The sequence below is a fragment of the Theobroma umbraticum genome, unplaced genomic scaffold, assembly GCF_002168275.2.
Source record: "Theobroma umbraticum cultivar Fairchild unplaced genomic scaffold, ASM216827v3 scaffold_44.0, whole genome shotgun sequence".
Taxonomy (NCBI): domain Eukaryota; kingdom Viridiplantae; phylum Streptophyta; class Magnoliopsida; order Malvales; family Malvaceae; genus Theobroma; species Theobroma umbraticum.
This window is the reverse complement of record NW_018397255.1, coordinates 454,750-478,995: the sequence shown is the minus strand read 5'-3', so window position 1 is coordinate 478,995 and position 24,246 is coordinate 454,750. Positions and strand designations below refer to the sequence as shown.

Here is a 24,246-nt window from a genome sequence, read left to right as displayed (position 1 = left end):
GATATTGAATGAATGTGCATACACTGCTACTTCCACGGTTTCAAAAAATGGCAGAAAAAGCATTTGAAACCCCTCCTAGAAGTAGTTCTGAAAGTTCACCAATACTAGCCTCTCCAATGGCTACTCCTTTGAGAAAGGTGTTCAATAGAATTTCGGGTTTTGCTTCATCTTGGGGCAGGAAAACAGCTCCCCGGGGTGGTAGGATTTTCCATGGGGATGTGGAACAGGAAGAATTCCAGTACGCAAGTACTCAGTGTCTCTCATCATACTACAGTGTTTTTGTAGCTCGCCTTGCCATCATGGTTAGTATAAATTTTCATTTTTCCAACTCCCTACCAGAGAGCTCCATGTTCAGTTCTGTTGATCTCCATGCTGCTAGCCTAGTAATTTACTTTTCTTTCTCTTTTTCCTAACGTCTCTTTCAGGTCATGCTAGCTATTTTGATTGGGCTGCTAACCATTCTAACATGGCATTTCACAAGGATCTACACAACAAGATCACTAAACACCTTAGCTTTCGGTCTTCGTTATGAGCTTCTTCAGCGGCCTATCTTACGGATGTGGAACATCTTGAATTCTACCTCAGAAATAACAACTGCCCAGGTCAAGTTGTCAGAATATGTAATCAAGCGGTACAGCAAGCCCACCACTCAGGCAGAACAAGTTGAGGTTGATCCTTAAGTTATTTTCTGTCTGTCTGAACAGTGTTATCAACTGGTAAATTTAGTTTTGAAACTGAGTTTTGTTGGGAAATAAGATTCACTAACCTTTTCTTTTCTTCTCTTGCTTGATCTCTTTCACTCTTAGCAGCTGTATCAAATGATGAAAGATGTAACATGGGCACTATTTGCCAGCCGGAAGGCTCTCAATGCCATAACCATAAATTACAAAAATGGATTTGTCCAGGCATTCCATAGAGACCACAGGAGTAACAACACATTTTACATCTACTCTGATCTTGCAAATTATTCAATCAGTACCAGTGAGTCTTATAACACCAAACAGCTCACATCGCGACAAGGGTGGAACGACCAATTCTTTCATGGTAATTTTTCTGCGATCTGGTACCGCGAACCACTTGATCCTGTCACTGGAGAGAAGACAGGAAAGGCACTGCCAATTCCACCTGATGATCTTATCAACATAGCAGGCCCTTCACAAGTGCCTGACGGGGTAGCTTCATGGCATGTGGCAGTGAGCAAGTACACAGATTCACCGTTGCTTTCAGCAGCTCTTCCTGTGCGGGACGCTTCGAACAGAAGTATAGTGGCAGTTGTAGGTGTCACCACAGCACTTTATAGTGTAGGCCAGCTGATGAAAGAACTGGTTGAAGTGCACAGCGGGTACATATATTTGACCTCACAAGAGGGTTACTTACTGGCTACATCCACAAATGCTCCTCTGTTAAAAAATACAACAAAGGGGCCTAAGCTTATGATGGCTGTTGATTCAGAGGATCATGTGATACGAATGGGAGCCCAGTGGCTACAGAATGCCTATGGAAACAAGTTCCCTCCTGGTCATGTGGTTCATGTGGAGAAAGCCAATCTTGGCGGCCAGCATTATTACATTGATTCATTTTTTCTAAACCTAAAAAGACTACCTATGGTAAGTTTGGAAAACATTTCATTTTTTTTCCTAATAATGAAACTGGGCATTGGATCATTGGATACATGTCTAGACTTCAGACTTCCCGGTCTAGATAAAGATATCCCAGAGATGGTGCTGTTTAAAATAATTTCTTGTTGAGCACAAATGCAGAGGCAAGGAGTCCAAAGTTCCTCTTTTTATACATATTACTAATGTTATTACTGCTTGGACAGGCACTAAATTTGGTTAGAATTGGTGCAGGTTGGAGTCATCATCATTCCAAGAAAGTATATAATGGGGAAGGTTGATGAAAGAGCCTTGAAAACCTTGGTCATATTGATATCTGCATCTATATGTATCCTAGTCATTGGATGCGTCTGTATTTTGATACTGACAAATGGAGTATCAAAGGAAATGAAACTCAGAGCAGAGTTGATAAGCCATCTTGATGCCAGAAGAAGAGCAGAAGCATCAAGCAATTATAAAAGCCAATTCCTTGCAAATATGAGGTAACCAATTTCCATATCTAGAATCTAGAATCTTCCTCTGATCCCTCCATATTTGTTTAGTTATTTTTCCTTTAGAAACTCTGCTTAAAAGCTCACTAGCCTAGTCACTATATTCCATTTATCAGTTAAATTTGCCAGCCCCTTACGGATGTATTATGTTACAGTCATGAACTAAGGACGCCTATGGCTGCTGTTATTGGTTTGTTGGACATTCTTATCTGTGATGACTGTCTTACAAATGAACAGTATGCAATGGTTACCCAGATCCGTAAATGCTCAACGGCTCTACTCCGGCTTCTCAACAACATATTGGACTTGAGCAAGGTGAGACACAAGGAAAAACCAATTATGGAACTGGAAACACTGAGTTAATATAAACATCAGCAGTTGTTAAGATGAAAGACAATGCTTTTAGAATAAAAACATGAGCAGAGTTTTCATCCATAAGTTGTAACTTTTAGCCAACTGCACTTTTGACAGAGCTAATCAAGTTCAAAACTATAGAATTGATGGTCCTTTCGGCATCAATGAGTAAGACAATGCGTCATCACACAAAAATAAACGACTGTAAACTGTATGAGTTTTAACTGTCATAGTTTATCAGTTGTTACATGATTGGTGTAGCCCTGTGAGCTTAGTCTGTCAAGGAGATTTTACTTGTTCACTTGTTGAAGCAAGTTGAGAGGCTTGGAGCAGTTTTTTTTTTGAAAATTCATGATATATTGAAACAGAGGGAAGTAAAACTTTACCTCTAGAAAGAGTGCAAGAAAATTCTGATAGTGCACCTCTTGACCATGACAGTCAAAGCCCAAATTCATTGTTTTCCAAATATTGCATAGGTTGAATCTGGAAAACTGGTGTTAGAAGAAACTGAGTTTGACTTGGGACGGGAACTTGAAGGACTCGTTGATATGTTCTCTGTGCAGTGCATTAACCACAATGTGGAGACTGTTCTGGATCTCTCTGGTATGACTCAAACCTTCTGGGTGAGAGAGAACTATTTTTCTGAATCAGAACTGATGATCATCGATCTATGTTTATATGAATACAGACATAATCTAATACTTGTCCATTTTCTGTCAAATATTGTCAGATGACATTCCAAAATTAGTTAGAGGAGACTCTGCCAGAGTTGTTCAAGTTTTCGCAAACCTAATAAGCAATTCCATCAAGTTCACAACATGTAAGATGAACATTTACATTGCTTATGTCTGCAACTCTAGTTTTATATTGCAATCTGCTGGGCCCTTGATCATGGATTGGAACCAAGAAGAAGACTATATAAATATTTCTACTGGGGAAAGATAGAAAAAATCAAGAAAAATAACTTAAAAGAATCCCCTGTTAGGATTCAGGAAGGATGTAGGAGAGGGAATGACAAGGCACCCATAGTGCTTAGAACAACCAAAATAATCAACAAGCCAGATTTTCTCCATTGAAATGGGAAACAAAAGTTTAGATTAAAACCATTATTTAGTCACCTAAATAAGTCAAAGATTGGCTGGTTCTGTATGGTTTTGGACAAGATTGAGGCTGAAGATAATGGAAAGTCTCTTCTTTTCAGGTGGATTTCTTTTAAAACAGGGGTGCAACATAGGACCATATGATTGAGAGTTAATTTTTGGTTGTAAGTTATTATTTTGCTCTTAAGAGATTTCACCCCTGCTCTATATTCTAATTAACTCAGTACTTTCGTGGTCATGAACAAGAACATGTAAAATTGTTTTTAGACATGCAAACTTCCAATATCAGGTGGTAACATGGAAAGTAAGAGGTTTGATTTGATTTAGCAAGCTTTTGAATTACTTTCATTCTAACATCCGGCAGAGCAAAACTCAGACATATTTTCAAACACAGAGAAAGAGCAAGTATCATAGATAAGAAACTCAACAATATTTATGGATATGCAATGATGATGATGTGTTAGACTCCAACAGAATTTACCTTTAGAGCCTACTTGCATGATTAAATGTTTCAAATGGCTTTCAGCTGGTCATATCATCCTGCGCGGATGGTGTGAGAATTCCAATGTGTCTAGTGATTCTGGGAAGTTCTCTCCCGATCGGAAGAAATCACTGTCTGCACTAAGGACAAAGTTGAAGCAACATGGAAACCATATGAAGAAGGCCAGCAAGAGAGACAACAAAATGATTCTTTGGTTTGAAGTTGATGACACAGGCTGCGGTATGAACATTTGAAGTTTTTGAAACAGTGTGAAAATAAGTATACCTTGCAAACTTTTGTACCAATTTATCTTCCCTGATCTGCAGGAATTGATGCAAGCAAATGGGAATCTGTGTTTGAGAGCTTTGAGCAAGCTGATCCTTCAACAACTCGGACGTAAGTAATTTATGCAAGATGTGGACAAAATCCATGGCCAGATTAAGAAATGAAATTTACAGAGATTTTTACTCTAAAGATCTTTTTGGACTTTCAGGCATGGTGGCACAGGTCTTGGACTATGCATTGTGAAAACTTTGGTAAGTGAAGTGTTGATACAAAAACTCATATTACATTACATTACCATATAAATGTCAGAATATATTATACTGAGACCTTGTGGACAAATCCAAATGATGAATTGCATCTTTGCTTTGCTCATACTGTCCATGGCAGGTTCACAAGATGGGTGGAGAAATCAAGGTTGTGAAAAAGAATGGTCCAGGTACTCTAATGAGACTATTCTTGCTTCTCAGTACTCCTGCAGATGGCACAGAACAACATGGTCAAGTGGATTTTGCAAAGCACAGTGTAGCAGTGAGTAAAATTTGCTCTTCGGAGCAGCAAATTTTGTTGGTCACCTTCTAAGTTTGATTCTCATTTTGCATACACCAAAATGAAACTGTCATCTTTGTCCTGATAAGCACTCTGAAGGATTGCACATTAGAGTACACAAGATAAATAGTAATTCTGTCTAAACCTCATCCTAGAAAATAACAGTTAAGACTTTCAGCTTGCCTGAGCTGACAGTGTCACCCATGGAGGTTGCCAATTTATTTATGGTCAAAACATAGAATTATGGTCAGACGCTTGAAAAGCAGTGTAAGGTCAAAGCAACATTAACAGCTGACATGTTTAAAACATGAATGCAGGTGATCCTTGCACTAAACGGCAGCATGGGTAGATTGATTATGTCCCAGTGGTTGTCTAGAAATGGAGTACCCACTTTGGAAGCATCTGAGTGGAATGAACTGACACAAATCCTTCATGAACTGTTTCATGCCAGGACTCGTAATTGTGGTTTTGATTCTCATTATTCGCTAAATGAAACTCTGAGATCTAAAGTACACAGTATACAAGACATGAGGAACCCAGTTTACATTATAGTTGTTGATCTGGGGCTGCTTGACTTGAGCACAGATATATGGAAAGAACAGCTTAATTTTCTTGACAAATTCTCTGGCCAAGTGAAATTTGCATGGATGCTGAATCATGATACTTCCAATGCTATAAAGATGGAGCTCCGCAGGAAAGGACATATATTGATGGTTAACAAGCCATTATACAAGGCAAAAATGCTTCATATTTTGGAAGCTGTCATAAAGGAGAGATACGTTGAACTTCAAAAGAGAAGTACAAATGGAACAAAAGGTACAGCAAAAGCAGGTGATTCTCATGAATGTCTCGAGATCGATTCATCTCATTTTGAGACTTGCAGCTCCGATGATTCTGACAATTCTGAATCGGGTGGCACTAATTCTGTAAGTTCTGTGCATACTGGAGACGAAACAAGAGAAGGAACTGTGAAATCCAGTCCATCAAATTGCCAGACACTTAAGAACTGCCTAGTTGAATTCACGCATTTAGGTCCAGAAGTAAATGATCTTAGGGCAGAAGAAGATCAGTGCAATGCCAGGCCTAAGTTACATGATACCGAAGATGCCAAATCTGAAAGTTCCAATTCCCCAGAACAACATTCTGTCAGCAGCAGTACTAAAGATAGAGATGATTCATATACAAGTAAGGCAGCAAATGGACAGAAATCTCTTGAAGGCCTGCGGATACTGCTTGCAGAAGATACACCAGTTCTCCAAAGGGTAGCAACCATCATGCTGGAAAAAATGGGAGCTACAGTAATTGCTGTTGGGGATGGACTGCAGGCAGTAGACGCCCTGAACTGCATGCTCAACGGAGAAGAGTATAGAAGGGACTCCTCATTGCAAGAAAGGAGGAACAGACTACAGACAGAAATTAGTGATTCTCCTCCATATGATTTGATCTTAATGGATTGCCAAGTAAGAAATCACTAGGAAGATAATGCATACTTTATCCCTGCTTCATTCTGATCTACTCCATAGCATTCAATCATATTTGCCTCAAAATTATTATGTTACAGTGCTTAACTTTTCCATCTGCATGGATTAAACAGATGCCAAAGATGGACGGATATGAAGCGACAAAAGCAATCAGAAAATCAGAAGCAGGAACCGGTTGGCACATACCTATTGTTGCCTTGACAGCCCATGCAATGTCATCAGATGAAGCAAAATGCTTGGAGGTGGGCATGGATGCTTATCTAACAAAGCCAATTGACTACAAGTTGATGGTGTCCACCATTCTTTCACTCACCAAAAGATCAGCCTAATGCTCCCTGCCAAGCAAAGAGCTAACCAAAGAAAAAATGTCCTAGCTTGTTTCTTGGAAAAAAAACCAAGCTTTAACACGTGTTACTGTACCTAGGAGTATAACCAATTTTCCTGTCACAGTCTTCAGTGTGAGAGTGGTAATAGCCTAATGCATGGCTAGTTTCTTTAGTTAATAATGTAATATGACAATTTGTGTATAACTCAATGCCCAAGTATAAATCTAAGTAAATGTGTCTTATGGAGAAAGAATATATCAAAAGATTGCTTCTTTTTCTGAACGAGAAAAAGCCCAAAAAAGTAAAAAAATATGTATATATTAATAATGTAAAGATGAAAAAATAATTATAACATAAACCACTCATTACTAACAAAGACACAAAAAAGATTTTCATTAATAAAATATTTGAATAATGGATATTGATAGATGGTTATTTTTTTATTTTCTATAAATTTGTTAGCAAAATAAATATGTGATAAATAAATCATTAAATGTTAACATTTTCTCGAATTGAAAATTAAAAGTAAAATTTAAACATAATGCTCTTTGTAAACTCAATTTTATGAATAAAATTATTATCTTTTATATATGATTCTTCAAAAAAAATACCTTTTTTCATTCAAATACAAAAAAAACTTAAATTAAGTGGTTTAACGTAAATATTTTAATCTTTTTTTGTTTCTATTTATGGATTAAAAAGGAAAATTTACATAATGGTCCCTTTTTCTTTTTTATTTTTCAATTGTGGTCAAGAATGCATGTATCTTTAAAGCTTGCTTTCCTACTTTCTTCCATTTTTCTAACTTGTCGCTTAAGTTGACGCCAACTGAAAAGAAAAGCTTCAGCGACTCTGCTATAGCAAAAGCAAATCCAAGGAAATGGCGAGGTACGACAGAGCGATCACGGTGTTCTCGCCGGACGGTCATTTGTTCCAAGTGGAATATGCTCTAGAAGCCGTCCGCAAAGGCAACGCCGCCGTCGGAGTCCGTGGCACCGACATCGTCGTGCTCGGTGTCGAGAAAAAATCCACCGCCAAGCTCCAGGACTCTAGGTATTTGTTTTCTCTTTTTACATTACACTATCCCTCCATTTGAGATTTCCATTTTATCTCGCTCAAAAATGGTATCTTTCTACTTAATTGCACTTGAAAGTAATTTTAGGGTTAGGGTTAGGGGTTTATGATCTGGATTTGGAACTAACGGGGATGCAACAATTTTTAGCTTAAGCCTACCTCTATCATGTTTCCTCATTGTTCTCTAGATGGGGATTTTCCTAAAAATTGTTTTTTTTGCATAAGTTGAGGAACAGTGATTTTAGTTGGAGAATTTTTTGTCTTGATGATGTAGAAACTAGAAAATTTTACCAATTTTTATGATTAAAACATGCATTAAAGAAATCATTTGAGTTTTTGAATTTCCTCAAGGTGGGCAATTTTTGACCCTTTTACGGCTACTGTTGTGTAGAACGGTTAGGAAGATTGTGAACTTGGATGATCACATTGCGTTGGCATGTGCTGGACTCAAAGCAGATGCTCGCGTTCTCATAAATAGGGCTCGGATTGAATGTCAAAGCCACAGGCTGACTGTTGAAGATCCAGTTACTGTCGAGTATATCACTCGATTCATTGCAGGACTTCAACAGAAGTATACTCAAAGTGGAGGTGTTAGGCCGTTTGGTCTCTCAACGCTGATTGTGGGCTTTGATCCCTATACTGGTGTACCGTCACTTTATCAGACAGACCCATCAGGGACATTTTCTGCTTGGAAAGCTAATGCAACTGGGAGAAACTCTAACTCGATTAGAGAGTTTCTAGAGAAGAACTATAAGGAAACCTCTGGACAAGAAACCATTAAGCTTGCAATTCGTGCTTTGCTTGAGGTAAGTTTAACTGGCTAGTTCTTCGTTTGTTGACTTTTACTTTGTTTTCATGTCTTTGTTGTTCCATGATCTGTCTTCTTTCAATGTATGGTGAAAATTGTGCTGCTTCTAACTTCTTAGTTATTGAATCAACAGAAATATGGAGTAAATCTATCATTTACTTGTAGTCATTCCCTGCATGCAATATGCGTCCTGCCTTTTAAGATTATGCATGGACTGTTAAGCCTTACAGAAATGACATGGCTTATCAACCTGTGCCAGTGTGCCACTCGAAAATGGAAAACACCTGAATATAATTATGAAATGGAGCAAAAGAAACACAACTTGAACGTTAATGTTATATGTTTCCATAGAAAGTAATGATTTAATTAGTGCTTTGCTTTCAAGGAGCACAAGCATCTAGAGAAAAAGGTTTTGAGTATTCTTTGTGCCATACCATGTAATTCTTTCTTCCCAATGCATTGGTACTTGGAAGTATGATGGCAATAAAGATTTTAATTGTGAAATGATACACTTGTAGCTAGATTATACAACAATGCGACAATTAGTTAAACCACATAAACAGGAGGTACGCATATCATCAAGTTATTGGTGTATAGAAGAACAGCTTCATAGATTTAGTTGTCTGAGTAGGTTAAAGTTTACTTTTAACTACTACTCCTTTTAATATCAGATTGCATACGGTTGGTTATTTAGCTTACTAATATGGTAAAGATGCATGTTTTATGCCAAATAAGGGTGCCTGTCGTTATGCGTGTCTCTTGCATGCAGGTTGTTGAGAGTGGGGGAAAGAACATCGAAGTTGCTGTGATGACAAAGGAACATGGTCTGCGGCAGCTTGATGAGGCTGAAATTGATGCCATTGCAGCTGAGATTGAAGCAGAGAAGGCAGCAGCTGAGGCTGCAAAGAAGGCCCCTCCAAAAGAAACATGAAACAGCAAGTGTTGACATCCTTTTACTTTTCTATCCTTTTTTTTAGGGGGGGTTGTTTGGGGTTTTTTCTGGTTGACTTTTGATGTATTCAGCCCACTTTCACCCGTTTGAGCTTCATTATACACATCATGGAGTTATCATCCATTGTTGGTATTTTATTTGACTTTGGATATTTAAATTATGAATTTTCAACACTGTCCCAGACGTTGAAGCTATTTCTGCAAATGTCTTGATGTTCTGATACTAAAAAGAAAGTAAAATATCCGATTTGGTTAACATGCATGAGACTGGCAAAGATTGAGCAGTATGATTCTCTTTGCCTGGTTTGGCTTTGGTCTCGTATGAACTCCTCAAAGTAAAATGGGAATTTGTTGAGCCAAATGCCATGATTTAGCTGCATTTACCTGATTTAGATTGGGTTTGGGCTTGAAAATGTTACTCTGGGTCTCGCTCAGAGACGATGAGGGAAGACAGTGGCCCAAAATAACACGGAGATGAGGAAATGAATCCGCCCAAAAAGACGTGGAGATGAGGGAAAAATAAACATCAATATTATGGCCCATGCAGGTCTCGAACCTGCGACCTTCGCGTTATTAGCACGACGCTCTAACCAACTGAGCTAATAGGCCCGTTGATTAAAAGCGAGTAGAATACCAATGAAAGCTTCTACAACCTTGAAAAGACAGGAACCAAACGAAAATAATGGAGAGACGAACAAGCGAACCCTGGGGAAGTCAGTTGTTGCAGACCAGGCTCCGAGAATGAAAGAAGATTACGAGGTACTTGTTTCAATCTTTCTTGACCCTTTTGTTTTTTCAATTATAAAGTCATCTACTTTTCGATTGATACCGCCCTTGTTTCATCCTTGGTTGAGTCTCTTTCTTTCATTTGATCAAACCTTAATCCTTGAATCTTTGCTAGTTGTTTTGGGTTAATGAAAGTTTACTTATCCAAAGAAAAATAACGAGAATTCGATACCCTTTGTTGTTGTTGTCTTGTATTAACCTCTACCTCTTTAAATTTTATTTCATTTGAAATCTTCTTTGTGTTTATCGAACTGGGCAACAATTTTTCCTTCTTACAACTGCGTTTAATTGCAACTTTCAGGTAACTTTGTCTTTTTTGTATGTTGGTATATGTGGAAAATCAGTTACCATGTAATTTGATCAGATGCTGAAAAAAATTATAGGTTCTGGGCATTTGGGTTCTTAGTTTAGAAGGTGAAAATCATTAGCAATTCTTTATGCTGTGAAATTTCTGATGGGCAGAGTAGATTGGAAGTTTGCAAAGTAATTTTATGCATTTCAAATTCATTTCATTTTCTTGTCTGCTGGAATGATCATATGCATTCTTTTCATCTCTAACAAGAAGGCTAGTTTGCTTTTTGATTATGTGTTGACTTTGTGAGTCACATAAAGGAAATATCATAGGTGAGAACTTTTATTAAGTATGAATGATCCCATGGAAAAAAAAAAATCAAGCATAATGGATTTATGAACTTGATTTTGACTTCTGGGTTTCAATATCTTATTTGAGAGGCATAGCTGCATGAACATCTTATCTGGTGTTCAAAATACCAAATCGTTTCTTTGGAGTGTGATAATCCATCAACTAGACCTTGGTTGTGAAAGAGAAGAATATGCAAATAGCAAGTGAGATCCATATAGTTCAATAACTCAGGATTAGGTCTTAATCTAGTCTGGTTAATTCATTGGAAACAAAATCAACGTGCAAGTTTGTTGGTCTCCTTCACGTATTATTTTCACAGTCCTTATCAAAGTTGGAGAGTTTAGCTTTTCACCTGTTTTTGATCTCTCATACATAATAACCTATGCTAAATGGTGTAGGCTCAAGATTGTTAATCTCCTCCTTAACAGAAAGCTATTGACCTTCTTCATTCTCTTTCTTATCATATCAATTATTCCAGATTGAAGAGAAAAAGCAAGCTGCTGCTGATGTACTATTTCAATATTCAAAATTTGCAATGGCATGCATTGGAAACCAAGTCCGTCCCTGTGACCTGAGACTGCATTTGATGAAGGTAATTTGGAAAAAATGGGTTACAACTTACAAGTTTATCTCCTTTTGGCTGCGTGTGATACCATTCAGATAAATGATGCGAATGCTCTTTTCAACAAAAAAAAAATGATGTTAATGCTCCTGGCATGCTTCTGAAGAGTTCAATCCTCAAGGGCTAAATTACTTCCATAATTTATGCCGGGATAATTGACAGTAGTTTTTTCCCCTTCTTTTAGGAAATATCAGGGCTACCAACTTCTCTGAAAAGAGCTCCATCCCAAGCTGCTGCTTCTCCTGATGCAATGGGTGAGTCATCAAGCTCAGGTACAGCAAGAATTGATAAACCAGGCAGTTTACAGGCGATTCTGCTATAACTTGAGGCAGCATTGTGAGTGCTTGATATTCTGGATGCCTTTTTCATATCCAATTTGTATGTAAACAGTGTACTTATTGTACTAGATGCTTAAAGCGATGTAAGCTGTTCTGAAGATGCTACAGGAAAGTTTGTTTGATATGGGGTATTGTGCACCATGACTTCTCATTTATTAATTCCAGTTCTCAATTTCCCTTCCAAAGGTTCTATTCTATTGTTTCTTCTCTTTATCCTGCACCACAAACCATTCCTTGCTTGAAAATTGTGGTCTCACCAGATATTAGAATCATGACATCATTATCACCATCAAATTTCTAATCGTTTACGTGTTAGGCCAGATCAATCTCCTTATGGACAAAATGCAATGAAGTTCACGTGTTCTCATCTTTCTTTATCATTTTATGTATAAACCTCAATGAAATAATCATGATATCATCTTGAAAATGAAATTCTATTGCTGGCTTCGAGTGCATGTTATGAAATGACCTAAAAGATGGAATCTAATTAAAAAAAAAAAAAAGGACTGCTTGCAAGGAATTTTCTCCATCCTCATTGCTTTACCTGCCATTGTGACCTTGAAACCGTGTAGGTTCATTGGACCACAAAACACTTTCTAGAGTTAATAGCAACCATAATATTCCATGTTGGTCACAGAAGCACGTAAGACAACATCATCAGGGAGAGGGTTTTGTTTGTTTTTTCTTCTAGTTATCATGATCTACCAATCTCAATCAGACACTGAGGTTGTCATTCTTGGGGAAAAAAACTGTGGCCAAAATTTTCTGATGTAGAAGCAAAACAAGCTAGAGAAGTCTTGTGATCCAAGTTTGAGATTTTTACTCATATTTTTACCCTCCAAAGCCTCTTTGACTTAAGGCAAGTGGCTACAAGTTTCTGTCTTGTGAAAGAATAGTTGCTCTGCCGTTATCAGCCATGGGTATCCCTCTTCTGATCAATAATTTGTTCAGATTGGGTAGTTTTCTTGTCCTGTTCTAGTTAAAAAGAAACAAGAAAAAGGGCAGATGAACATGGACCATCATCAACAACAAACGGAGCCAGCAAACTTTTCCCCCACCCCCCTTGGGCCCCTAGCTAGCGTTACATATGGAATTGTACCGGCATCTGTTCGTTCTCTTGAATAGATAGGTAACTTCCCTTCTTTTCAAGGACATGTAACGGCTGATAAAGCTAAGTCCAGATTAATTATAGTTAGGCTATTTTGTCAGCATTTTACTGAAGTGTTGGATAAGGAGAGGGAGACATACAAAACAAAATAGCAGAGACAAGTTTTACGAAATCCGGTTTTGTTTTTTATATGCAGTCAGCAGCAGCTGGCACAATAATTGTTTGGTTGGTAGAACTGTGTAAGATGGTAAACAAAACTAGCAATGAATACCGAAGGCTGGCCACTCTCTCTCTCCGGCTCTCGCTTTCACTGCTTGGTTCTCGCTCTTCTTTTATGCATGACTGAGATAGGTTACCTACCTCCTTCGGCTCCCTGTTACTTTCTCCTATCCAAGGTTGTTCATTAATCCATATACCAAAGGAGAAGTTTCCTTTTTCTTCCCAACTGAAATAACATAAGTCAAGAAACATTCAATAATCCTAAAGAAATCTTAGCAAAGATTTGAATATGTGGACAAACATTCCTAAATTTTCATTGAACTACAGACAGAAAGTGTCAGGGGTGTTTCATAGTAAAACAAACAGATATACAAACCAGAAGGGGAACTAGAGAAACCTTTCATACACATAAACTAGTATTGGTTTTGCCATCAGATATATGAAGTTAAATTCTCACTTCAACTCCAACCTTCTGTAATCCAAAACGCCACCCGTCAAGCACAAAATCTCAGATGTTCTATTCCTACTGCCCCACAAGTGCACCCCTTGCTGTTCTGCAGTCCCAAGCTAGAGCAGAAGCAAATGATTTTTCTGTCTGTTGTCTCCTCTTTTCGAGGTGGGTGTGAAGAAGGAGGGCTTATCCGCAGCTCAAGATTCAACTCTGGGTACTTTTCTCCATCTGGGTTGTTGTGGTTTAGGTAAGGAAACTCAATATCGGTCTTCGCATCCTGTCTCAGAACTGCAGCAGACGAGCCCCTATCTGTGCTGTGAGTAGCAGCTTGTTCATTGATCGGTCGATGCGTCAAGGGGTCGATACCTCTGCTCAATAGCTTCCTCTTTATGTGGGTATTCCAGTGATTCTTGATCTCATTATCTGTTCTTCCTGGTAGCCTTGCTGCTATTATTGACCACCTTCACGTACCAGAAACAAAAGAGAAACACCCATTACAGTTTAACCGAGACAGCTAGCTAAGGCATGAAGAAGTAAATCAAATCAAAGATTCGGGAGAGACTTAACTTGTTACCAAGAAGGCTATGTAACTTGATGATGAGTTCATCTTCTTCATCAGTGAAATTACCCCTCTTGAGATCAGGACGCAAATAGTTAATCCATCGAAGACGGCAACTCTTTCCACAACGGAGAAGTCCAGCAGCTTTAGGGAGGGATCTCCAACAACCTTCTCCATGAGCTTGGATGTAAGCTATGAGAAGCTCATCTTCTTCTCTAGTCCAAGCTCCTTTGTTCATGTGACCTTTCTCACAACAAGGGGACCTGCCCATTTTCCGCTTCCTGCTTTGCAATACCAGACTTTGGCGCTGATTTTGGCAATGGCCTTCGTACATATAGCTCGGTGATGGCTAGGCAAAAGATGATGGGAGTAAAGGAGATGGATGTGGGTTTGGTGCAGTCCAGTTAAAGAAGCAGCAAACCAAGTCCTATATATAGGATTTCTAGTACGACAGGTCTAAGTCATTAACTGCTGCTAATGTAATTTGGTAAAACAGAAAGTTTTGTGGGCGAAGCTCCATCCCATCAATGGTCCTGTCTTGACACAAGCACATGCATGTACCCTTACACAACATAGTATTACAAATAATATATAGATAAAATATGTATAAAACATATGCATATTTAACGAAGTCTTATAACCCATGTTGCCCCTCATGACACGACATGCACGCATGCATATATTTTCCTATAAAGAACTTATAAAATATAAGAAAATTTAACTAAGTCACGTCATTTTTTAACTTTATATCTACTTAGACGAGATGATTTATTGATTTAAATGTCATCACTTTCAATCTTAATTCCTACCAAAGCTTTGGTCCATGTCATGTCAAATCGAGTTTGGTTTAATAAAATGTAAGCAAATATATATGGATTAATGCAGCGGAGGAATGCATTAAAATGGAAAATGAATGGCCACCTTTTGTCCCCTTTAGAGGATAAGAAGGGTTGAAGTAGGGGTTATGTGACTCAAGTAATTGCTTTGTAAGCTACTTAAGTCTCCGAGTTCTAATCAGCAACATCTGGCCACACACTCACGACTTGACTGAAAATGAAAAAGCCCATGACTTAAATTATTAGATTTAAATTAATTTTTGAGGTCAATGATTTTTTTTTAATTTCTTAATTAATTTTTTCATAAAATGACTATCACGTGACATCAAACTTAGTCAAAAAAACTTTTATATATATATATATATATGCACTCACAACCTTTGTCATTTGGGTTTTACTTGAGGCCCAATAAATAAGTTTGGGTTCTGAACATCAAACCTGGGCATAGCCCAAGTTCAATGGATCTTGTTAGGCAAAACTTTTATTAATTTATTACAAATTGTCACAAAAAAATATAATATATTTTTTCTCTTACATGGCTAAAAAAAGTGTTTATCCTTTATTTATCTCAAAAAAATTATATTTTAAAGTTTTTTATTATTATCAAAAAAGTATTTTTGTTCAATATAATGTGAAGCGTTGTATAATTATAAGACTTTAAAAAAACATATTCGATCTAATAATATTTTTATCAATAAATCCTCGATGGAGGCTTTTCAATCAAAAATATTTATGGAAGATATCTTTAAAAAATATTAAAAAAAATATTTTTTGATAATAAATAACATTATCAAGGAAATTTTTTTCGTCAAAAATTCTTATTTTGCACTATTAAGGTAATGTTGTTTTTTTTTTACTTGCAAAAATCTTCAATTTGTTTCTATAAAAGGTTTTTTTTCCTACTGAAGGCAAAATAATATATTTCAAAACATTGTAAAATTTAAAAAGATATTGATATTACATATTATTATATCCCAAATGATATTAAAATTTTCTCACCATAATAAAATCTTGTTTATCCATAGAAAAAAAAATATTGTAACAAACAATATTCGCAAAAATATTGATAATATATCCAATTCCACCTTAGGATTTTGGATTTGGTTTAGTCTCTAATTAGAGGGTATGAATGCAAATATTCTTACAATCACCGGGTCATAACTCTAAATATGCTGAACATTAAGGAAAAAAAAGGGAGAATATCTCTTTTCTTATTGGGCTTAAGTAAATTGTTGGAGAGTCCACCGGTTACCCAACGGCTAGTACGCAAAACGGTAACCTCAACGGTCGAAAATTTCAAATCTTTTCTCCCAAAGCCTCTCTAAATCACATCGATTCTCCCTCACACTTCTCTTCACTCTTCTCTCATTTCCATCTTCCTCCATCTTTGAAATCACTGCAAAAAGACAAAGAGAAAAGGAAAGAATTAAGGAAAATACCGTGTTTTCGAAGATGTTGCAGGATGTGTGGAATGCTCCTCCCGGATTCAGGCCGTCAAAATCGGCCCCTACTTCTCCAGCAAAGCCACTCGGGGTTTCGAGAACTCGGTCTGAGTCCTTTCATGCCATCCACAAAGTCCCAGTTGGTGATAGTCCGTATGTTAGGGCCAAGAATGTTCAAGTAAGCATCTTGGCTGTCTTTGAAATTGGTTGTAAAAGACTAAACGTGTTCTTTTGTTTTGTTTATTTGATTGGGAATTGATTGGTTTGGGTGTTTTTGTTTTGGTTTAGTTGGTGGATAAAGATCCCGAGAGGGCGATTCCTTTGTTCTGGGCAGCCATCAATGCTGGGGATAGAGTGGATAGCGCTTTGAAAGATATGGCCATTGTGATGAAGCAACAAAATAGAGCAGAGGAAGCCATTGAAGCTATCAAGTCGCTTCGTAGTAGATGCTCAGATCAAGCCCAGGAGTCTCTTGATAACATTCTGTTGGATTTGTTCAAGGTCATTTCACAAATGTGAACTTAAGAATTATGTCAAGTTGCTTTGGTCTTAACAGGTGGCTGACTTGTTTTAATTGGTTATTCTTCAGAGATGTGGAAGATTGGATGACCAAATAGCTTTGTTGAAGCACAAGTTGTATTTGATTCAACAAGGTCTGGCTTTCAATGGAAAGCGCACCAAGACAGCCCGGTCTCAAGGAAAGAAATTCCAGGTCTCTGTGGAACAAGAAGCAACTCGGTTGCTGGTAAGACTTTAGTCTTCCATCTTTGCTTGTTTTACCACTCACTGGATTGTATAAAAATTTCAATGGATACATAAATTTAAGCAATATTTTTTTACTTTTTTCCAGGGAAACTTGGGATGGGCATTGATGCAGCAGAACAACTACATGGAAGCAGAAGATGCTTATCGCCGGGCACTTTCGATTGCGTCTGATAATAACAAGATGTGTAATCTGGGAATTTGTTTGATGAAGCAAGGTAGAATTGGTGAGGCTAAAGAAACTTTGCGAAGAGTGAAACCAGCGGTTGCGGATGGACCAAGAGGCGTAGATTCCCATCTCAAGGCCTATGAGAGGGCACAGCAGATGCTCAAGGATCTTGAGTCTGAGATGATGAATAAGGGAGGGGACAGGATTGAACAGAGCCGTCTCTTCGACGCTTTCCTTGGTTCTTCATCAATTTGGCAGCCTCAGCCCTGCAAGGATCCTATCAGCTTGCCAGCAGCAAATGCAGTCAAACCACATGATGATTTTGCTGATGAGAATGTTAATTCGAATATAATGGCAAACCAGATGGCGATTCCACAGCAGACAAGCTCCAAATTAGTAGCTTTTCCATTTGGAAATTCTCTAAATATTGATGCACCACCGTTCTATTCATCAAAATTCGTGAAGGAGCCTATTGCAAAAGATCCATTTGGGAATCAATTGCACGAGACCCTTAAAAGAACAAGGTCCGGGAACTCTGCCAACTCCATGAGAGTGAATGAAATGGGAGACTACACAAAGCCTTTCTCTGCAGAACTGGAAAAACCAGAGATTAAGACAAGAAGGCTCTCTCCTTCATCTGGAGAGAAAGGAGACAAATTGACAGATTTATTACCTGATAGCGAAGACTTTGAAGAGGCTATCATTGCTGCAGTTCTTGGCCCAACAAATGAACCAGGGAAGGGGGTTGAAACCAGCAATCCAAAGATCTTTCCAAAGAAAATTGATAAGAGGCTCAAGGTTTTCCAAGACATTACTCTTTCTTTGAGTCCTAGAGCCTGACTTAACCTAGTCCCGTTTAACAGTCTTAACTAATTTAATTTCTTAAGTTGTACTCTTAGGTTGGAGATGAACTTGTTCTCCTTGACTCCTATTCCTGTAGAAGAAGGGGTAGCAGGTCTTAAGGTGGCAGTAGCTACCTAAGAATTATTTTATTCACATTTTCTTTATATGTATGCCTCTCGAATAAGGCAAATCCACATCCATCAAAATAATAAATTCAGTTCAGCACTGCCACAATTGAAAATGTTGTTTCCTCTATCCTGCTTCTTTTTCTCCTTTCTTTTCACTTATGAATTGGGAATTCCTGATACTGTCAATCACGCTTAGGATGGCCCCAAGGTTGTTGTCATGATCCTGCACTAGGATTGAGTTGCATGTTGAGGAAAAAGAGAAAAGGAACTCTTGTCAGATTGACAATGTCAATGCTGAAACTTGAGGTTTAAAACAACCAAAATATATTGTACCAAAAGAAAGAAAACAACACATATCTATGATTTTATTGACATTCTATGCACTTGTGTCATCGACATGTGTAAATTTAAATGAAGTATTGCAATACTGCATCTACAATTTCCTATTTGGAAACTTATTTCCATGGTCTTCGTGAGTCAAGTCAGTCAATTGAATTTCCTGTGAACTTCAAAATAGTAACTGAGGATTGCCACAGCTGCAGCAGCAACAACTCCCGCAGCTACCTTCAAAGCTAACCTGGAAGGTGAAATGAAGCCTAGCTCAGAGAGTTTCTTGTGGGACGCTGCATAATCTCTGAAGAATGCATCCTCATCCTGCCATTTAAAAGAGCATAAAAAAAAAAAAAAGCAAACCCAATCCCTTGTGAATGACAGATAATGCAACAATCAACCATGTGCATACCTTTGCGTAAAGCTCAACATAGCAGCGGAACTTAGGATCATCTACCAGAGCCTTGTCCGTGGGTAGTTTCAGTAGCTCTGAGTCTGACTCAATGTTCAGCAGCTCCCTGATTACAGGATAAACATTATTTATTCTACTTAAATCAATTCGATAATATATAAAAAGAAAAAGATAAATTGCCGAGGTTTACTTGAAGTATGAATTGTCAAACTTCAAAGGCTCCTTTGTCCAAGCACCATCAAAACCTGATCTTTCATGATGTGCTCTTCCCTGGAAATTCAAGAACAGAATATTCTGAATATGTTTCTTTTTAACTACTATACTTCTTTAAGAATTGTGGCTAGATTATTGAATTGCATAAAGAAAGTACCAATGTATGACCCCCAGATAGTGCCACGATGTCCTTGTCAGATAGTCCCATCCGGTAAAAGATGTCCCTCAAATGTCGTGCTCCTACAACAAAACAAGAATCAGAGAAGGCATAAATATATAGTTATTTAAGACTAAAACTAAACCAAAACAGTGAGAGATTACAAACCTTGATTGGCATCAGGAAGGCGCCCTTCTTCAGGAGATACCATTGAATCCTGATACATCAGAGAGTTAAATGAGGTTAACTAAGAAAGGATTTGAACCTGTTCTTTAAGTAGGGATCAGACCAACTACTGAAGCAAATGTTCGGGTGAGAGAACTAAGTACTAATAATTAATAATTAAGATGATTGGATGCTCAGGAACTCCGATCAATACACCTTTCTGCCTGGAACAAAGTCAATAGTAGGACCTCCTGTAACCTCAACTGCAACAACTCCAGCAAGCTGTAAGTCCAAAATTTTGAAAAGCTGATGAAGGGCTTGTGTTTATTGGGACATATCAAATGAATAATTACGTAAAATACATAACAAATACTAGACCTGGTAAAGGTCAGCATACGTAATCACCCGATGCCTGGCCTTTACTTCTTCTGATATCAGAAACAGAAGGAAAGATACGTATCAATAGGTTATGGATTAAAAGGAAACTCAATTTCTAAATGGATAGATCAGTATCTGGACTCTGACCACAAAGGTCAACGGCTATTTTCAAACCACTATTTGTACTGTGCTTTAACTCTTGATCATGTCTGATAGAGCCATCTGGTCCTCCTGTCTTCGTTTTAGCATCGTAAGTTCCAGCGTCATGCCACCTTCCAACAAAAAACAGCAAATTAAAATTATTAAGTAAGATTTAAAATCTTCATTTTCGTAACAGAAATTATGACTTACGCCAAACGAAGCATAATGGGCGCGCAGTTTTCGCTTGAGATGAGAGCGCGAAGGTCTCGGCGAGCCCTTTCAATCTCCTTCAAGTAATTCTTGTCGACTACCGGCGCCGCCATTAGAACAAAGCTACGTTCAAGGGAGACCTGTTGAAAGCTGTACGTCACAAAGCAAGGAAGAAGAAGAGAAAGAACGCAAGAGAAAACGGAAAGGTATGGCTAAAGGAAGCTTTGGGTTCTCGAGTTTATAGCCGCGGGGGATTCGATGAGAAGAATCAAAACCAAAGGATTGATTGAGGAGTTGGTTTTGGCGAGCGAAATGAGAAGCAAAGGATTTCTTTCCTTGCTTTCAATGGTGGTGATAGAGGGAAAAAGTGAAGCACTTCGAAAATGGAAGACGGGTGGCCCAGGAGCGCGTGTGAAGGAAAAGCTAATATTTTTGGACTTTGGGCTTTCAGAACTCTCGGGAAATGGATCCGACGACCCGGTTTTGAAGTGCCTTTCTAGAATCAGATTTTATTGTTGATCTGGGCCCACTTTTTTGAATCTGTCTGCTGGGGCCCAAATATCTGAAAAGGCCAGAGGTCGGTTTGGTAATCCAACATAATTACTGAGAGAAAATTGTTTTTGCGTAAAATATTTGATAGTAAAATTTAATATCAAAACAAACAAATACTTAATTGTAGAACTAAATTTGACAACCTTAATTCTAGAAATAAGTTAATTTTAAGAGTTTATTTCCTTATAAAAGAGTACTCTACTTAATTGAACTTCAAGTATTAGAGATTTCGAGGTAATACAGTAAATACACCTGTTGATATGAGAGTGGGTTTAAATTTAAGATTGTTGTGTTTCATGTATTAATTAAGTCAATACATTTAAGATACAATAATTATGTCTAAAATCCATTAAATCGGCTTAATCTGTTTAACTCATTTAGTTAAACGAATTCTTATATTGACTTGTATAATTTGACTCGTATAACTTATTTATGAACTAATTTAAGATAAATTTAAACACCTTAAATAATATTTAAATGAAATGTTAATTGCATCATGTCGTATAAACTTAATTAGACTTATGTAATAAATGTGTTAGTTATGTTATGTCGTATAACGTATTTAATAAATATACGTGTTTGAGATCTTTAATATGTTTAATTAATCATGTCATATTTATTTTTATTTATATAACTACTACAATATTAAATTTACACGATACAAGTGAAACATGTGCATACAAATTGTCATACTTGTAAAGTCTGTGAAGATTGGATTTCAATTTGTCTATCCATCAAAGTCAAGACACAACCAAAGTTAAGTAAAGATTTTAGGTAGATTTTCACCACTTGTAGGACACTAATTTATTATGTTGCATTTGCCCAAATTATATATATAGCATTTCCTTTTAGTGCGAGGCATGATACTATGATGGGAGCATACAAAGGTTAGTTAGAGTCCACATGTGAGTTGATTATGGTTATAATAAGAATGCCAGCTAGGTATGTGATTCCTTTTGAAAAACAACAGACATTCAGATTTGATCTCGATGATGAACTTCATATCGTTTTTCATATGCATCCCATCACCTACTCATCATTGTCATAAACAAAAAGGTTATATCAAATCCATTGTTCTAATGATTTGATTGAGATAAGAGCAAGTTTACAAGCAAAAAATAATCTTGAACTTTGATTTTGTACAGTACTATTCCTTGATCCTGGAAGATGGTTGAGTAGCAATGGTAATCTTAGGATTGGTGTGAACTGTGAAGACTTGGGGTGAAGTCAAGCCCTGGTACTTCCTACTGCAGTTTAGTTTGCTGAAGAGGACAAACAGGACACCCTGGAGACAAGTTGCTTACTTTTGTTTTTTGTAAGAAGGATGTAATTCAAAAAAAGAGTGCCAAGGGCAATGTTGCCCCAGGGGATGATATTTATTTTATGGCAAGTTTATCCTGAAATGTTCTCTGGTGTGGTCTCGATTCCACTGTCACGGTTCCCCAAAAAGGCAAGCAATTGAATATACGAATTGCCATCATTTCCCAATGCAAGTCCGACTCCTGGTATGCGTATTCTTCTTCCTGGGTAAGCAGTAGTAGTAGCAGCTAGTAGTATAAGACAAGCATGCATGCAAGATTTTGCTGCAATTCTTTCATGGCAACTAGCACCATTGCTTCCCCCATCTGCTTTGAAACCAGATAAATGTTTATAGATACAAGGGAAATGGGGAAAGACAAAAAAATCCCATTTGTTTTCAAGAGATTCAAGTTAACTACACTCTACTTTTTCCTTCTTTGTTCTTTCTGAACTAAAGCAGAACGTTTGTTATGTTCTTAATCAAGCATTCATAAGTCATAAGCCCAACTTATGTGATTTGAATCCAACTTGCCTTTCCATTTGCCTGATATCCAAATTAAGCTTTGCCAATGGCCGTTGAAATGTGGAGTTACGAGAACACCCTCAAGATGTTTCCAAATCTAGGCATCCACCCCCGCACAGCTTCTGCGGGCTAACATCAGCTTGGTGGCAGGTTTGGGTTCTCCGCTTTGCATGATCAAGCGGCATGTTGCAGTAATTTAAAAACAGGAAAAGTACATTCCAGGAGGGTAATTTCGTCATTAAGGTGGAATATAAAAACAATTTTCTGGCTCTCTGCCCAAAGCTGGTTGTCTTTGGTACCTCTCAAAATTGCCATCTCTACTCTCTCTCTCCACCACCACCATCTCCATCACTGAGTAAACAAACGAAGTACAGACATTTTCATGTTCAAAGCCACCTCCATCACTGACTAAACAAACGAAGTACAGACATTTTCATGTTCAAAGAAGCGAAAGTGTTAACTTGGGAGAAAACAATTTAGGAAAAGGAGGTTTCTTTGCTGCGAAAGATAGGTTCTTGAAGATGAAAGACCCGCCATTGGTGAAAGCTGCAGCGGTAAAAGCAACAGATCTTTCGACAAAGTAAATAACCCAGAAGTCACTTTCTTTCTGTAAAGCAGTTTTCTTTTTACTGTTTGGTTAAGTTTCCATCAAAGTTTAGAAAGAAGAAAGAGAACAGAAAAAAAGAGAGAGTTGATCTTTAGTAGAGAGGTGAGCAAGGAAAAATGGGGTGTTGGTACTCGAGGATTGATAGAGAAGAGACTGTTTCACGTTGCAAGGCGAGAAAGAGATACATGAAACAATTGGTTAACGCTAGACAAGCTCTTGCCGCTTCGCATTCTATGTATCTTCGCTCTTTACGAGGCACTGGCTCGGCTCTCCTTCAATTTTCCAACAACGAAACTTCTCTCCACCTCCACCACCATGTCCCTCAGCCGCCTCAACCTCCAGCACCGCCGCCGCCGCCGCCGCCAATGAGTCCTGGTTCAGACACTTGGACATCTGGTACAACGGCCTCCCCTGCTCTGCCTCCGCCGCCTCCTCCACCTCCATCCAGTAGCTGGGACTTCTGGGATCCATTCGGTCCGGCTACTGCGTCACGGTCAGCCACAGAGGAGGAATGGGAGGCTGCTACGTCGGCATCTGAGGTGGCGGTCACCGCTACAGCCACCGCAACCGGGGCTGCGAGCGTGGCGGGGCCACCTTCTGTGGTGAGTGGATTCTCGAAAGATACCGGAAGCGAGCTGGCTATGGTGGTTTCGAGGAATAGTAAAGAACTGGTGGAGATTGTGAAAGAGGTCGATGAGTATTTTCTTAAAGCTGCCGATGCTGGTAGCCAGCTCTCGGTACTGTTAGAAGTTTCAAATTCCAACTTTTCTACCCAAAGTAAAGGAGGTATATCTCTGCCATTCTTTCAATTTTATTTGTCAAAAAACTTCCATTTTTTGA

At 38.1% G+C, this 24,246-nt stretch overlaps 7 protein-coding genes and 1 non-coding gene across 9 annotated transcripts in view; 5 read left to right on the top strand and 3 right to left on the bottom strand.

The window, feature by feature from the left end:
* Positions 1–6,909, top strand: HK1 (histidine kinase 1). Of its 2 annotated transcripts, none has more exons than XM_021417891.1 (13): positions 1–302; positions 426–668; positions 810–1,607; positions 1,851–2,098; positions 2,263–2,422; positions 2,938–3,064; positions 3,192–3,281; positions 4,088–4,282; positions 4,369–4,438; positions 4,536–4,578; positions 4,715–4,855; positions 5,191–6,333; positions 6,468–6,909. In XM_021417891.1, exons 1-13 carry the CDS (start codon positions 9–11, stop codon positions 6,681–6,683), a joined length of 3,768 nt encoding a protein of 1,255 aa, XP_021273566.1. In that variant the 5' UTR covers positions 1–8; the 3' UTR covers positions 6,684–6,909. The 2 variants fall into 2 exon arrangements, with proteins under 2 accessions (XP_021273566.1, XP_021273564.1); XM_021417889.1 differs by having other exon boundaries at positions 807–1,607.
* A 559-nt stretch (positions 6,910–7,468) lies between these two features.
* On the top strand, positions 7,469–9,697 carry PAD2 (proteasome alpha subunit D2). Its single transcript, XM_021417892.2, has 3 exons — positions 7,469–7,733; positions 8,146–8,560; positions 9,332–9,697. Exons 1-3 carry the CDS (start codon positions 7,561–7,563, stop codon positions 9,491–9,493), a joined length of 750 nt encoding a protein of 249 aa, XP_021273567.1. The 5' UTR covers positions 7,469–7,560; the 3' UTR covers positions 9,494–9,697.
* A 351-nt stretch (positions 9,698–10,048) lies between these two features.
* On the bottom strand, positions 10,049–10,122 carry TRNAI-AAU (transfer RNA isoleucine (anticodon AAU)). Its single transcript has one exon. It is a non-coding gene; the product is annotated as a tRNA-Ile (tRNA).
* Positions 10,114–12,087, top strand: LOC110429123 (uncharacterized). The gene is made up of 3 exons (XM_021445017.2): positions 10,114–10,272; positions 11,421–11,534; positions 11,749–12,087. The coding sequence occupies exons 1-3, from the start codon at positions 10,150–10,152 to the stop codon at positions 11,884–11,886; spliced, it is 375 nt and encodes a 124-aa protein (XP_021300692.1). The 5' UTR covers positions 10,114–10,149; the 3' UTR covers positions 11,887–12,087.
* Positions 12,088–13,466: 1,379 nt separating this feature from the next.
* Positions 13,467–14,755, bottom strand: LOC110429120 (myb-related protein 308-like). The gene is given in 3 exon segments (XM_021445013.2): positions 13,467–13,762; positions 13,765–14,141; positions 14,248–14,755. Coding segments are annotated over 3 exon segments (783 nt in total). The 5' UTR covers positions 14,574–14,755; the 3' UTR covers positions 13,467–13,682.
* Positions 14,756–16,413: 1,658 nt separating this feature from the next.
* LOC110429109 (Tetratricopeptide repeat (TPR)-like superfamily protein) lies at positions 16,414–18,503 on the top strand. Its single transcript, XM_021444998.2, has 4 exons — positions 16,414–16,695; positions 16,806–17,018; positions 17,107–17,262; positions 17,368–18,503. The coding sequence occupies exons 1-4, from the start codon at positions 16,528–16,530 to the stop codon at positions 18,286–18,288; spliced, it is 1,458 nt and encodes a 485-aa protein (XP_021300673.1). The 5' UTR covers positions 16,414–16,527; the 3' UTR covers positions 18,289–18,503.
* A 256-nt stretch (positions 18,504–18,759) lies between these two features.
* LOC110429118 (L-ascorbate peroxidase 3-like) lies at positions 18,760–20,813 on the bottom strand. The gene is made up of 9 exons (XM_021445011.2): positions 20,426–20,813; positions 20,222–20,346; positions 20,075–20,124; positions 19,913–19,978; positions 19,700–19,748; positions 19,532–19,614; positions 19,352–19,431; positions 19,162–19,267; positions 18,760–19,073 (listed from the first exon to the last, which is right to left on the bottom strand). The coding sequence occupies exons 1-9, from the start codon at positions 20,536–20,538 to the stop codon at positions 18,906–18,908; spliced, it is 840 nt and encodes a 279-aa protein (XP_021300686.1). The 5' UTR covers positions 20,539–20,813; the 3' UTR covers positions 18,760–18,905.
* Positions 20,814–23,522: 2,709 nt separating this feature from the next.
* Positions 23,523–24,246, top strand: part of LOC110410042 (protein ALTERED PHOSPHATE STARVATION RESPONSE 1-like) — a 1,084-nt gene continuing 360 nt past the window's right edge. Inside the window, exon 1 of the mRNA XM_021419612.1 lies at positions 23,523–24,143. Within this exon, the coding sequence (XP_021275287.1) occupies positions 23,523–24,143 (621 nt within the window). The remainder of the gene's footprint in view (positions 24,144–24,246) is intronic.